The sequence below is a fragment of the Lactuca saligna genome, chromosome 8 (assembly GCF_052625555.1).
Source record: "Lactuca saligna cultivar CGN05327 chromosome 8, ASM5262555v1, whole genome shotgun sequence".
Classification (NCBI taxonomy): domain Eukaryota; kingdom Viridiplantae; phylum Streptophyta; class Magnoliopsida; order Asterales; family Asteraceae; genus Lactuca; species Lactuca saligna.
The window spans coordinates 175,770,519-175,786,160 of NC_136424.1; the positions used below are offsets into that span (position 1 = coordinate 175,770,519).

The window sequence follows — 15,642 nt, forward strand, 5'->3', positions numbered from 1 at the left end:
AGGACGAGCATTGCACTCTTGATTTCCCTAACTCTTTCTCATTTTCTGATTCAAACTTGAAAGAATCGAAAAAAAATCTATCAATTTTGAAGCCTAAAGAATCACAACCCCCTATCAATTTTGAAAAAAAATCTATCAATTTTGAACACAGACCTACCCACAATGTTTTTCACCGGAAGTCTCTTTCGTCTCCACACCCTTGAGATCTCTCCATCGCTTCTCGGAGGAAATCTCAGGTTGTTTTCAGCTTTGGGGTTTTTCGATTTCATCATTTTCCCCAATTTTCAGCTCCCGATTCTTCCCTTCTTGTTCTAATCACCCCACCCTCCTAATCTCACTGATTTCTTCATTTTCAATGGGATCTCTTTCTTTGTGAGTTTTCTTTTCACGTCACAACAGTTGATCACCGAAGAAGCAATTTTCCAAATCTTTTTGTTGTTAATCAAAATTGCGTGTATGGCGATCAGATTCACTGTTTCTTACTCCGGCTACGTGGCTCAAAACCTAGCCACCGCCTCCGGAAAATCCAATACATGCCGAATTTTTCACGAGGTTTTTTCTCGTCCTCGTATATTCCAGAATCCCGACCGAGATCCCATCGCCGGGTACGGTCCGGTAGCAACGGCGGGTTCAAGGTGTTCGGTTTCGGCGTATGCCACTCTTGCATGTGATTTTATTGGCGTTGAGACCTCCTCCAAACCTTCTCCCCTCGTTGTTGGATTGATCTCGTTGATAAAGTTAACGACTACCAGTGGTGGCGTTGGTGGTGGTTCTGGGGTTTTTGGGATTTCGCCGTTGAAGGCGTCTTCCATGATTCCGTTTTTCCAAGGGTCGAAGTGGCTCCCATGTAACGAGATTAACAGTACAGAGGTTGATAAAGGCGGTACTAGCTCGACAAAGTCCAATCAGACTACTACTGATTGCGTGAAAACCTGCAATGTTGCAAGTACCAAAATCATCGTTGAGAGGAACAATTGGTTTTCAAAACTATTAAGTGTTTGCTCCGATGATGCTAAGGCTGCCTTCACCGCTTTGAGTGTCAGTATCTTATTCCGATCGCAATTGGCTGAACCAAGATCCATCCCCTATGAATCCATGAGCCCTACCCTTGATGTGGGTGATCGCATAATGGCCGAAAAGGTATAATCCCAATTCTAACCTTATTACACACTATATGAATGATGGTTGCCAATTTCACTATTTTGGCTTTTCAATTCACATAGTGATTGTATGCAAGATTTTGAGTTTTTGCCTGTTATTGATTTAGGTTTCATACATCTTTCGCAAGCCAGAAGTTTCAGATATTGTGATCTTCAAGGCTCCTCCCATTCTTCAGGTGCGATTTCACTTCTTGATTATAAGTATCTTTGATTAGTTCTGTGTTTTGTTGTTTGCTCATTGTCTTGTATCAATAATCTTGTAGGAATTTGGCTACAGTTCTGGTCCTGTATCAAGATTACAATCCTTATGATTTTTGTGATGTGATGGTGCAGGGGTCCACTTCCGGTGAAAAACATTGTGGGTAGGTTATATGCAGTGATTAGGTTAATTTACTCATAGTTTTGATTAATTTTGTTTTTATCATCATGTCCAGGTCCCTTCTCTACTGTGTTCCATGAAATGATACTCTCCTACATTATGCAGCCATGTTGTATAATCTTAGCCATTACACCTGCAAATTCAGATTTGGCAAACTCAGATGCACTTCAAATGGATGGGATTGTTGATCTTGATGCTAATTATCAAATATACTATGCTTTGTTAATGGTAATTATCAGGAGTTCCATTTATAATTCACATAGCATTTCAATTTTGAGTAGCTAAATGCTTATGATAATATATATATATATATATATATATATATATATATATATATATATATATATATTTCAGATTGGATCTTCACTTGGATTTGAATATGGAGAGTTTGAATCTTCCAAAATAATTCGCCCTGCTGCTTTGTTTTATCACAATGAGGATGATTGCTTCTATTTTGTTGACTCAGAGGTATTCTTTTTTAAATGAATAATTACAAATATATTGATGGGGATATAGTCTTATTATGGTTTTTACTTTTCATATGATGAAAGAATCATGCTATAAGGAGAGCTGATATGGAGAGCAGGACAGTTGAGACATTATATCAAAAACCTAATGTCAGTGAGACAAAAAGTAGTTTAGTGACTTGGATCATTGATAAACTTTAGAGTGCAAAAGACATTCCTTCAAATTCTGAGGAAGTTGATCCTAAATTACATTTTTACTCCTGGCATCTTCTCAAGTCATTGGAAAATTACCACATTTTACATGTCATATTTTAATTAACATGATATACTGTTAATCTGCTATATAATGTTTTCATGCAGTTTTGAAACTTTATGGATCATGGATCTGTCAGCAGCTGCCACAAAATAATTTCTCGGTGGAGGGTATTTCACGTGCGGGTCTGCTTTATTCTTTGGTAACTTTTCAGGACAATATCGTAATTTGTGACACAGGTAAAATTAAATATTTTCCTTTTGTTTTAATTGATGAACTACAATATCCTCTAAGAAACAAGAGTGTTTAGATGGTCAGGTGGTGCGGAAATACAACAAAACTTGTGAGCCAATGACAAGCTTTGAGTTTTCAAATTTTGGAATGCTAGGATTGCCATACTGGTTGTTGCCCCTTATGAAATCAGCTTATGATATGAGCTCTGTTTTTCACATGGTCTAGGACCACTAATTGCTTAGGATGGTAACTGGGTTGTCTTTTCGCGCCCTCCTTTGATACACCATAAAGGCATGAAGATTCTCTCTCTCTCTCTCTCTCTCTCTCTCTCTCTCTCTCTCTTTCTCTCTCTCTTTCTCCCTCTCTCTCTCTCTCTCTCCAAATTCTAAAACAAACAACAACAGGTAAATAGATGCCAACATTTTGTTTAAAATTCTGTGAACATTGAAAAAAAACGAGGTCGATAGTGCCTTTTTCATGAGATTGTCAAAAGTTGAATAAAATAAAAATAATAAACAAGGGTAATATTGTAATAGGAAGGGTCTTAATACATAAAGTGACCAACCTCTCACTTAGCACGGCAAGTCATTTTGATTTTATTAAGTAAAAAAGAAACAACCTTATCAATCTACATGTATTTAGTCATGTACTGCTGTCCCACAATTTGTCATCATAGAAGAAGACCCTGCTGTCCCATAAGGGTAATATTGTAATAGGGCTGCTTTATATGTGATCATAGAAGACCCTGCTGTCCCATAATTTGTAACAATTTTTATTATCATTATTTGATTTTAATAATAATTTGTTTTGTTTTATTGTTGAGGTTATAGACTGATAGTCTTACTTTTCATGTCATTATTATTTATTTCTTTTTTTTGTTTGCAGTTTCTTGCAGAAACTTTGGATGTTGTTCAAGACATTGATTGGGTCATTTCTCTAGGAAATGCTTTTGCAAAGTAGTATGAGCTTTATACATATGATGATGAGCATTCTGCACTACTTCACAGGTATGAACTCATTATCATTATCATTACATTTTTTTTAATTAAATTATCTTATTGAGAGTATTCTTCTCCTACAAATGTCTTGGTATACTTCTTCAGAAAGTTGATAACATGACTTATGTTCGTGATAAAATCGTCTGGATGTACAAACAAGCAAATAATCTAGATTTCAAGTATTCCAGCACCTTGATAATTATTACATTGCTAGGTTTCACATTTAACCCTGTTTTCTAATATTGTTTTGGTTGAACATGTTATTCCTCAAATTTTAACAGATTCTTGAATTGTGACTCACCCCTGCAGCTTTCTGAATGCAAGCTTATTTTGGTGCTGGATTAAGTGGAGTTCTGGCTTGGTGTGTGCGAGTGGGAAGGAACCAACCCAATGCCCCCGGAGTTCTGGCACCTTCCATCTTTACTTCCTATGTATCCAGGTTAATCTACTCATATTTATTTATGTCTCAAAGTGTGTATTCCAATATCAGGTATCATGATTTGTGTATTTATAAAATTTTGAAATAGGGTCTTGTTCAATGCTTTAGCTGTGTTTGCTCTAAGGGAGATCAACTTATCAAAAGTAAGTTACTGTTTCACCCTTTTATTTAATATTTTTGTGATTGAATGAAAGTCTTAATGAAAGTAATTGACAACCCTTTCTCTATAAATGATGTTGTGATTGTGGGAGAGGTGTTGTGTTTTTCTCTGTTGCTAGGTAACCTTTTCAACAACAACATTCTACTTAAGCAGGTGAGTAATCAAGATTAAGGGAGACTTGTAATCATGTTTGACATTCCTTTCCAGTAAGAAACAGAGTTGTATGATTATTTGTTAGTTTTATATGAATGTATAACCCATGTTAGCTATGTATTATTTTTGTTTAACATTTGAATGATTCTTTGTATGACATTACAATTTGTGCAATTTATTTTATTTTTTGAGTATGAAATTTTATTTTATATTATGCAATGGATTGTATTTTTTGTATATGGTATTTTATTTCTATTATGAGAAATTAAATGCAAATTTAATTTAAAAATTAATAAATATATAATTTTTTTTTAAACATTTAAATTTACGATACGCAAAAATGTGTGTCATCTTCATTTATGACATGACCTTTCTTGACAGGGGCATTCTTGATACGCATTGCGTGTCATTAACACGCGCGTCGTCATTGCGTGTCGTAAACGCGCATCATAATTGCGCGTCGTAAATGAGCGTCGTAAATGCGCGTCGTCTATAGACGACGTGCAAAAGCGCGTCGTCTCTCTTTATGACAGGGCCTTCCTTGACACGCATTTGCGCGTCGTCTGAGCCTTTTACGACGCGCAATGAGCGTCGTAAAAGGCTGTTTTTCTAGTAGTGTTGTACGTTTTCTTTCCTTGATTTTTTTAGCAAAACTGATGCATATGAAGGTCAACAACAAATAGACTGATAGTTCATTTGATCAACTCCTTGAGTTGTTGCATTCGGCATTTCCACTAGGCAACAAGGTCCCCCGTTCATATTATTTAGCAAAAAAAAAACTGAAGAAGTTAGGTTTGGGGTACGAGTCAATACATGTGTGCAAAAAACGATTGTTTTCTCTTCTGGAAGGAACACACATCATTGCAAGTTTGTCCCATTTGTAAAGAGAGTCAGTGGATTGATAAAAACACTAAGGGTAAGAAAGTGGCTCATAAGGTGTTACAGTACTTTCCAGTGACCCTTAAACTACGCCGTATGTATTGTTCACGGTACACTTCTAAAAATATGATATGGCATAGTACTGGGAGATCAGAATATGGTGTGATGCGTCATCCCATTGATGGAGAGTCTTGGCAAAAATATTATATAGATTACCCTGACTTCTTGAGTGAACCTCGCAACATACGTCTAGGGCTGGCAGCTGATGGCTTTAATCCATTTGGTAACATGTGTATTCCGATAGTACGTGGCTGGTTGTATTCACCACATACAATTTTGCACCATGGCTTTGTATGAAAGAGTCATCATTCATGTTGGCCTTATTGATTCCCGACCCTAAAGCGCCTGGAAAGGACATAAATGTTTTCCTTTGGCCGTTAGTGGAAGAGCTTAAGTTTTTGTGGCAATTAGGCGTGCATTTTAAAGACACGGCGGCAAACACATTCTTCACAATGAAAGCTATCTTGTTATGGAAAATAAATGAAGACACTCCCTCGTACCGTGCAGTAAATAAAGTTGTTTATATCGGTCATCGTCGGTTCTTAGATACTGATGATCCATTAAGGATGAGTTTGAAATTTAACGGCCAACCTGAGACAAGACCCGCTCCGAGACACTTTACTAATGAAGACATACAAGAGAAAGTAGGTCGTCTAATACTTTGTGAACCGGGTAAACATCCTAACACTCTCAATGAAAATATGGATCGGCAAGGATTCGAGTTGAACTAGTCGAAACATAGCATATTTTTCGAGCTCGAGTATTAGTCTTCTCTGCAGCTGAAGCACAACATAGATTTGATGCATGTCGAGAAAAATGTGGGTGAAAGTCTTTTGGGTACTTCTATGATGAATGATAAGAGTAAAGACACATCAAATGCATGCGAGGACTTGAAAAATATCAATATCCAGCGTAATCAATGGTTGCAAAAAAGGGTAACAAGTTCACTAGACCACATGAAAGCTACTCATTCAAGAAACCTGACCGCAAAATCTTTTGTCAATTTATAAGAGATGTTAAATTTCCTGTTGGGTTTGGATCTAACATCAGTAAGAAAGTGATAGATAATGATACTAACATTGTTGGGTTGAAATCCCATGACTATCACATTCTTATGCAACGTTTGATACCGATTGGAGTAAGAGCGTTATTGGACAAAGAAACTTCTACACCAATTGTAGATCTTTGTACGTTTTTCAAGCAAATTTGCTCCAGAACACTAAAGGTGGAGGATATGAGGAAAGCAAAAGAAGACATTATTAGAATGTTGTGCAAGTTAGAGTTGATTTATCCTCTAGCGTTTTTCGACATTATGATTCATTTAGTTTTGCATTTACCTAATGAAGCGATTGCCGGAGGCCCAGTATGTATGAGATGGATGTATCCGTTCGAAAGGTATATGAAAAAACTAAAAAAATATGTCAGAAATAAGGCGAGGCCAGAAGGTTGTATAGCTGAAGGTTATATTGCTGAAGAAGCTTTGACATTTTGTTCGATGTACCTTCGAGATGTCAATCTCCTTGAAAGAAACGAAGATGTTATCATTGAAAAAATAAAGTTTTGGCTGTTTGAGTCCAAGTGTCGACTGACGAGCGCAATGCAAATCAAACATCTTGATATAAGGGAGAAACGTAATATAAAATGGTTTATATTGAATAGTTGTCAAGAAGTCAGACAATCCATCGAGTAAGTGTTCTTACTTTTAATTATCTTTCATTATTTATTGTTACATTTTTCCATTCATCAATATATATATATATATATATATATATATATATATATATACATATATATACATATATATTCATCAATATAGAAAATTCAAATCTGAACATCCTGAAAGTGACGAAAAGATCGAATTTGCCAACTGGTTTCTTGAAAAGGTAATAATAATTAACAAACAAATATCTTTGATAAATATAACAAATCAAGAATACATAACACATCAACATATGTTTAATAGGTTTATCAGATGGAAAAAGAAAACTCTCCAGAATTCCACAAAGAGTTGGCAGCCCTTTCAATGGGTTCACAAATGGATGTTTATACTTACATTGCATGCATAGTCAACGGTGTTAGGTTTATGGTACTTAGTCGTTATGCACAACGCAAAACACAAAACTCTGGGGTTCTAGCGGTTGGTGAGAATGGAGAGAAATATTATGGCCAGTTAGAAGAGATTATGGAGGTGCAATATCCATATGATTATTTGACTGTAATATTTCGGTACAAGTGGTTCGATACGGGAGATATTCCTGATGATAATTTCATAAGTATCGACACAGAAAAAGAAGTGTACAAAGATGATCAACTCATATATGCTTCGCAAGCCAAACAAGTGTTCTACATCCGCGATCCTGTTAATCATCGAAGAAACCAAAACAAAAACCCTCGTTGTGTTGTCGAGCATATTAATCATCGAAATATTTGGGATCTACCATGTGACAATGCTCGTGTCCAAAATGCTTACAGTGACTCTGTCTAAGATGTCGACAATGTGGAGGCCGAAAATGTTGATATAGTTCAAAACAACTCTTCATCTGGAGCTAGACTTTTTATCGACTTCTCACAATACTTTCAAAACAATGTTGATGTAGCTCAAAACAATGCTGATTATGACGATGAAGACGAGACTGAAGTACCTCCCCTAACCGGTAGAATCGATAATGTTTCCGATGAAGAGACTATTATGATGATGAGGATTCTGATTATGATACTGATAAAGAAGCATTGAAGTATATAATGAAGATTCTGATTAAAAAAATCAGATGTTTTTTTTTCTAATAGAAACTTTCTTTGAAATGTACATTTAATTCATATTGTTTGTCTAACTTTTATTTATATTGTTTGTCTATATTGTATATCTTACAATTTTGTAAGGTAACTAACTTTTTATTCATATTGTATTTCTATATTGTACATCTTATAATTTACAGGCTACATATGAGGTTTACATGGGCAATACTCTTGGCCATGATGGGCCGATGTTATGGGGCTTGGACATGGAGGTGATGGAGTCGGGGATCCACCACCTCCAGTAGGCTTTGGTCGTGGTCAGCACGAACAAGATGGCGAGTTTTATTATGATATATTTATTAACTATTTTTATTATTTTATAATAAGTTATCGTGACTAATACTTTTAATTGTATTTTTTCAGCCGAACTTCCAAAAAAAGAAGGGGCATATAAAAAAATATGGAGCTGGGAAAGTTGATACGGGCAAACAAGGGAAAGCCCGTGGATTTGGATTTCGACACGGAGATCACATATTCCCATGTCGGGAAGCGTGGTAATTGGTTCACATATGAAATTGGGAGGTATTTGTGGAACAATGTTCCTTTGAATGTACCTGGTTGGGACAATGTTTCCCCCGCCTTAAGGAATGCAACAGTTGTGCATTTAAAGGTAACTTGGATACAATTTTAAGTTTAGTTGTGATTTTTATTTAATTAACTAATTTTTTTTATTTTGTAGAATAAATTTGATTTGGATAAGGTTAACATGGATCAGGAGCATGCTCACTTGTTGCGGAGCATTGATTCAACTCTTACAAAAGTTACAGAGGCTGATAAAGTAAAGCTCATTCTTATTTTAAGGAAATCGGGGGAGGGGGGGGGGGGGGGAGGGGCTACAGAAATCCTAGCCGCATTAAACAACACCCCCCCCCCCCCCATGGTATTTCACGCGTGAAAATTGGGCGAAGGCAGTCAAACATTTTCAAATGTCAGAATTTTTAATGCGTTCGACATCAAACAAAGAATGTCATGTAAAACAAGTAGTTGTAAACAAAGGAGGGTTGAGCTAAAAAAACAATGCATGTTTCAAAGAAGTAAGTTATGATATATTTAAATATTTATTTAAATTATAAGTAAACTAATTTTTAATGTTAAATAGGATATCAATCGAATTGATGTTTTTTGTAAGGCTAATTCCAATCGACTAGGGGTATTTTATAGCCCTGTAGTTGAGCAACAATATGTAAGTGGTTAATTTATATTTTCATATAAGTATTTATATCGTCAAGGGTATTTAGTAATCTAATTTTTATGATTTTTATTATTTTTTAAAAATACTAAATGCTTTACTCCAGGTGATCAACCAACGAACCCAAGCTACTTCTGAAGAAAGCGGTCTAACACCCACCGATATAAAAAACTGTTTTGAAAGAATATTGGGTGTTCGACGCAGACGTCAGAGGCATTGGGCGTAAACCCCAACCGCTGTGTCCATGTACGATCAAGAACAACTAGTGACACAACAACAATTGCAATCACATGTAATTGTTAGTTTAAGTTGAAAAGTATAATGATATAATGGAAAATACAATGCTATAATGGAAAGTAGAAAACTATAATGATATGTTGGTTATTATTTGATATGTTGATATTTTGTAGAATGGTATAATTATAATGCTATTATCATATGTTGGTAATATATTTTGTTTTCTTTATAGTTGGAAATGCTGCAAACAATACTAAATGACCCGACCTATTGTGCAGCATTGGAAGAGTGGTTTCACTCATTGCCGCCACCAAATAATGAAGGAAATGATGAGGACGATTAGTTACTTTAGGTTTTATTAAATGTTTTGTAATTTGGAAGAATACTTTAGAGTAGTATGGATTAATATTTTAGATTTGTTGTGTACGGATTAATATTTCAATAAAAAGTTATTAGATTTTATAAATGGTATATTGTTTTTTATTATAAATTTAATGTTAAATAAATAAATAAATAACCAAAATTGTATTAGCGGCGACATCTTTTGTGGCGACAAAACTGTATTAGCGGTGACATATCATTAGCGGCGACGGTCAACCTTTAGCGGCGATTCTAGGAGTATTAGCGACGAGTTATTACCGGCGATATATTTGTAGCGACGTGTCGCCACTAAAGGTATTAGCGGCGACATACAGAACCTTTGGCAACAACAGGCGTCGCCACTGTTGCCCAGTCTTCTTGTAGTGTGTAGGTCCTCGAGTTATTGTGGCGGGCAGAATTGGTCTGTAAATTATATTATGTATAAATCGGTGGTTATCAATATATAATTGATTCAGTATCTCCATTCTAAAAAAAATAGATACGACCCATCTTGTTATTTCTCTCCAGCGAAGGATATACAATCATGAGCACACTAATCAGTCATAATTAATTGGCAATCAAGTTAATAATCAGAAGATAATCACATGACATCTACTTCAAAACAATCTATGAGTTTTCCATAAGTATGTACGTCTATCTCTTTAATTCCATGAAGAAATCCATTTACTTTACATTGATGTTGAAATGTCAACAAACGCATGATAATGGGCCACAATTGTATTATATATAATTCGATTTACATACCCTTGGGATAATTTTTGACACCTTGCATTTCAGCCAAAAATAATAATAATAATAATAATTCTTTTGACATATGTGTACGTATACAAAGTCAATTATTTTGAAATACATGCACCAGCTACTATCATATATACACAATCGAAGATTCAAATTTTACATAAAGCTGTTATATTATATTCCCATGCAACTGTTTTATGAAGTGTGTTAAACACAAATTTAAGATCAACCCCACATATATAATGCTTCATTGTATAAAACAAATTAGCAATCCAAAAAGAACAAAAGGAAACGAGTCAACTGTTGATTATAATAGAGATTGCAAATGGCCGGCACAAGAAGAGTTATAATCTAAACTTTTAAGAGTAAATTACACGAATGGTCCTTATAGTTTGGGGTAATTTACGTATTTGGTTCCTAACTTGTTTTTTTAACTTAAAAGGTCCCTATAATTTGTTTTTTGTTACGTTCTTGGTTCTAACTGTTTGTTTTTGTTATACGTTTGGTCTATGCCTTACCTAAAAAAACTATTTTCTTAATACGAAAAAATGGTTAGATAAGTAAGGTAAAGTATGATGATTAGGTTGGGGTTAGGGTCTATTTATTTAAATAAATTAAAAAATCAAGGACAAAATAGTTTTTTTAAATAAGATAGGGACCAAACGTGTAACAAAAACAAAGTAGTAGGAACCTTCCAAGTTAATAATATAAATTACGGACCAAACACGTAAATTACCTTAAATCATAGCGACCGCTCTTGTAGTTTACTCAACTTTTAATGATATGATTTTTGCTATTTGTTCAGCAAAAAGTCTTCTACTGTTCGGCTGCTGCTTAGATTTGATTTTTGGCGGCTTGTTTGACTTTTGACTTCTATATTTAATTTGTTAGTATAAAAACTAAAAAAAGAAAGAAGCCCTCGTTTTGCTTTCGTATTTGGACTACGACAAATATAATTTTTTAAAGAGATTGTGAACTCACAAGCTGAGGTTTTAACAAAAAGGTCCCTGCTGAAAATGTATTTACCGGTATTTTAAATTTCCTGTAGCCGCCGTGCGTCATTTATTTTTTATTTTATTTATTTTTGAGTAAATTACACGAATGGTCCCTGTGGTTTGGGGTAATTTGCACGCTTGGTCCCTAATATAATTTTTTAACTTGAAAGGTCCCTACTGTTTGTTATTGCTACACACTTGGTCCCTGTTATTTGTTTTTGTTACGTGTTTGGTCCATATCTTACGTAAAAAACAATTATTTAAATAGAGAAAAATAATAGGGTAGATAAGTTAAGGAGCGGGGGTGGGCTTGTGGGTGTGTTTATTTAAATAAATTAAAAAATGAAGGGAAAAATAGACTTTTTATGTAAGACAGAAACCAAACGTGTAATAAAAATAAACAGTAGAGACCTTTCGAGTTAGAAAAACAAGTTAGAGACCAAACGCGCAAGTTACCCTAAACCACAGGGACCATTCGTGTAATTTACCCTTTATTTTTTGTTTCAAATGTCGTATGTTTCTTTTACTCCAGGTTAGTTTTGTTACTTTTGTATATACCAAGCTTTCTATATATTCTTTTACTTGATAGGTTTATAGGCTTTGTTATCTCATGCGAATTTATGACTTTATGAATTTTTTCCTATACCTATTTCTTTTTTCTAGGATTTTGGTTTTGTAATCAATGGAGTATATTTTATGATTTAGAGTTAAGATTGAGAGGAAAAAAATCTGTAGACAATACTACAAAATGGTATATATGTACATTAAAGAAGAAATAGAATAAATTAATTTTCATTGAGTATATCTGATGCACTTATTTCTATTAGTGATTGCACATATATACTCGATTTTTATTAAAGACGTTTGATTACACCATTTATGTTTTATTTTTTATTTGGTATCGTTCTTTTATATCAGTTTTCAATAATTTATTGTAAAGAATTTTTATTTTTAACGTGATGATCGTCACAATCATTGCTTTGCAAGTGGTTAATTAGTTTAATTCCTTTTTATGAAACATAGGTTTCCTAAATCATGTCGATTAGTATTGTTATGAGTTATAAGTTTCTAAAGAAAATAAAGAATTTTGAATGCAACATAATTTCAAATGAATGCTATTTTAAAGAATTTTGAATGCAACATAAATTCAAATGAATGCTATTTTAATGAATTTTGTAAGGAGACTTTATATGGAATGCGATTTGAATATGTATATAAAATATATATTTTAAAATAATTTTTAAGGAACTGTATGTTATATTATAAACCCATTTAAACTTTATATGGCATGCGATTTCAATATCATATCCCTTATTATAATAAAAGAACCCTTTTCATCCTAGGTGACATCTTTTTCGACTACAAAATTTTGTGAAAAATTGACTAATTTAATCACTTTTTAATGGTATTTTAATAATAATAACTGTTTTTTTAAAACTAGCTACTTTGAACCGGAATGGGTCATTCCGGACCCGAAAAAATGGTCCAAACCTAATACTATACTATACTATGACTTAAAAGAAATTTAATCTTCACCTCTAAATAAATTAAAGCTATAATGGTTAAACTTATTTGCATAGTTTTTTTTCATAAATTTAATTAATTTATCCTCATCTTTTTAAAATGTTTTATAAAAGTTTCTTATATAAGAAGTCTATTTTTACACACAAAAATTATTTTAATATAAGTATATAAATACAAATATATTGATTTGTTATTAAAATAAGAAAAATTATTATGTTAAAGTTACAAAAATAAAATGAAAACATTGAAAATATTATATTATCTATCATAAAAACTATATTTATAAATTTGATATTAAAATATTTAATAAGAATCATTAATTAGTAAATTAAAAAAAATACTAAAACTAAATTATAATTAAAAAGGTAAATTGAAATATAGTTAAAATATAAGGGGTTAAATGTATAACTACCATTCAATATATAATTCAATATATATTATGGTGTCAACATAAAAAATAAAAAGATAAAATTGCAAGTTTGGTCCTTGTGGTATGTCAAAAATTAGATGTTTGGTCCAAAATTTTTTGGGGTTGCACCGGTGGTTCAAAAGGTTTGATTTGTTGTGGAATTGGTCCAAAAGCTTAATAGTCGTTTGTGCCCTCCATTTGTGTAAGGGTATTTCTGTCAATTCACACTCATTCTTTTAATATCTTATTAAATTAAACCCTCCTAACGTCTACTTCCCGATCACCGCTTGTTTTGATCGATGTCAAAAAACTACAGTTGAAATAATAGCAATTATAGATCGTTGAAAGGCATTGGTAAATCGAACATTGTTGGGCTCGATTTCGACGTGGTTAACCTCGAAGTGCCCGTATTTCACCAACCATTGTTTCATATCCTTCCAGAAGCGACCTGATGAAATTATGAGCATTGGCAGTCGTTGCAGCGGCGATTACTTCCTCTATTGTTGCATCGATCTTCCCAAACATAATATTTTCTCGAATCGACGTTCCAAATAGTGCGTGTTCTTGACTTACGAGTCCCATTTGTGCTTGCAACCATTTCAATTGTAGTTTTTTGACATCGATCTTCCCAAACACGAATAATGTTTTCTCCTTTCCCTTCCTCTTCTTCGGCCTAAGTCGAATCCCGGAGGCCATCACCGATTGCGAATCAATCGATGAAAAATCAGAAGCCATCGTACCTCCTTCCTTCATCCAGAAGGACGATCGAACCTTCGCTGACTTCGTGTGCCTTCTTCTTGACTGCCTTCCGTTGATTCCCATTGCAATCTCCTCTTCCTCCTAATCTATTATGCCTTTGTTCTTCCCTTCGTGTTCTGTATTCGTTTCCTTTGTGTTCCCTTTGACGATCGATCAAATGATGAACAAAAAAAAATCCCTTGACCCCTTTCTAATCGGGTTCCTATTTTGACCAATCAAAAGTCAAAGTGGAATCAAACATGAATTTAATTTATTCAAAAGTTACCCTTATTTGACAAATACTTTATAAGATCAATCCTTTTGGACAGAAATACACTCACATAAACGGAGGGTATAAACAGCTGTTAAGCCTTTGGGCCAATTCCATAACAAATCAAACCTTTTGGACCACCGGTGCAACCCCAAAACGTTTTGGACCAAACATCCAATTTTTAACATACCACAGGGACCAAACTTGCAATTTTTTCAAAAAAAATGCATAATAGTAACTTATAAGACTAAACGGAGTGGCACTCGCCACTTGCCTTGCTAGCCTCGCCAGTCTTACTAGACAACAACCCCCTAGTGCTCGTTAGGGGGGTCACCACCGGAGACGCGCTAAACGAATTTGATTGGTGGGAGTGAGGTTTGACTGGATCACTTACCCCTTGACCAAATTCAATGTGTTGAATTTAATTTCAACAATTTACACCACCTTTCATTAAGAAAATGTTTTATAATATATTTTTTTTAATATTCAACTACTATAAATCAAACCAAACTCTCAACAATTTACACACACAAAATACCATTATCTCTTTCACAAACTCTTTCAACTCTTGAAAGAAAATGTGTTCATCTCAATTAAAGAAAACCCCAATAAGCAACAAAAAGAAAGCTTCAAACCTTCCATAACCAAATCTTCCACCTCCAAACACTCAATCACCAAAGCTTCCATCCCCAACCCTTCCATCACCACCATGTTATCGACAATCATTTGATCAACCTATTCACTTTCCTACTAGCTGCTGCTTTCCTATAATGACTCCATAATATTTCCATCAATCTTTTCTCTTCTCAACCAATGACATTTTACCAAAACCAATCTCAACCAACATCCTATCCTAATTTTGATCTTGATCCGTTTGAAACGGTTCAAGAAAGTTAATTCTTTTCCCAACCTCAACCGCAAAGTAATTTTCAATCCCAACCATACCGCGTACTCAATGAGTCAACCGATTTTTCCGATGAAGGCCCCATTGAAGATTGTGTTTAAAAGTCATTTCAAGAGCCCGAAGTTGAACCATAAGTACAAAAAAAAAGGAAAATTGAGGCTCCATGTAGTGGGTGGATGAATGATGGATAGAGGGCACTAGCATAATCTTGGCTAAATGTGTCAGAGTGCCCGATCCACGGCAACAACCAAGACTGAACAATCTTCAAAGAAAACGTT

At 34.2% G+C, this 15,642-nt stretch overlaps 1 protein-coding gene and 1 long non-coding RNA gene across 2 annotated transcripts; both read left to right on the forward strand.

The window, feature by feature from the left end:
• Positions 1 to 323: 323 nt before the first annotated feature.
• LOC145010331 (thylakoidal processing peptidase 1, chloroplastic-like) lies at positions 324 to 3,453 on the forward strand. The gene is made up of 8 exons (XM_078968885.1): positions 324 to 1,140; positions 1,268 to 1,336; positions 1,424 to 1,447; positions 1,494 to 1,518; positions 1,595 to 1,767; positions 2,091 to 2,172; positions 2,367 to 2,461; positions 3,379 to 3,453. Exons 1-8 carry the CDS (start codon positions 457 to 459, stop codon positions 3,451 to 3,453), a joined length of 1,227 nt encoding a protein of 408 aa, XP_078825011.1. The 5' UTR covers positions 324 to 456.
• Positions 3,454 to 3,830: 377 nt separating this feature from the next.
• Positions 3,831 to 4,301, forward strand: LOC145008634 (uncharacterized). The gene is made up of 3 exons (XR_013663574.1): positions 3,831 to 3,930; positions 4,019 to 4,073; positions 4,209 to 4,301. It is a non-coding gene; the product is annotated as an uncharacterized LOC145008634 (long non-coding RNA).
• The last annotated feature ends 11,341 nt before the right edge of the window (positions 4,302 to 15,642 follow it).

Bases quoted from the DNA above. Each gene is read 5' to 3' on its own strand.
- LOC145010331 (XM_078968885.1), top strand. From the start codon at position 457: ATGGCGATCAGATTCACTGTTTCTTACTCCGGCTACGTGGCTCAAAAC. The intron at 1,141-1,267 runs GTATAATCCCAA...TTATTGATTTAG, and splicing joins ATCGCATAATGGCCGAAAAG to GTTTCATACATCTTTCGCAA. The intron at 1,448-1,493 runs GTATCAAGATTA...GTGATGGTGCAG, and splicing joins TTGGCTACAGTTCTGGTCCT to GGGTCCACTTCCGGTGAAAA.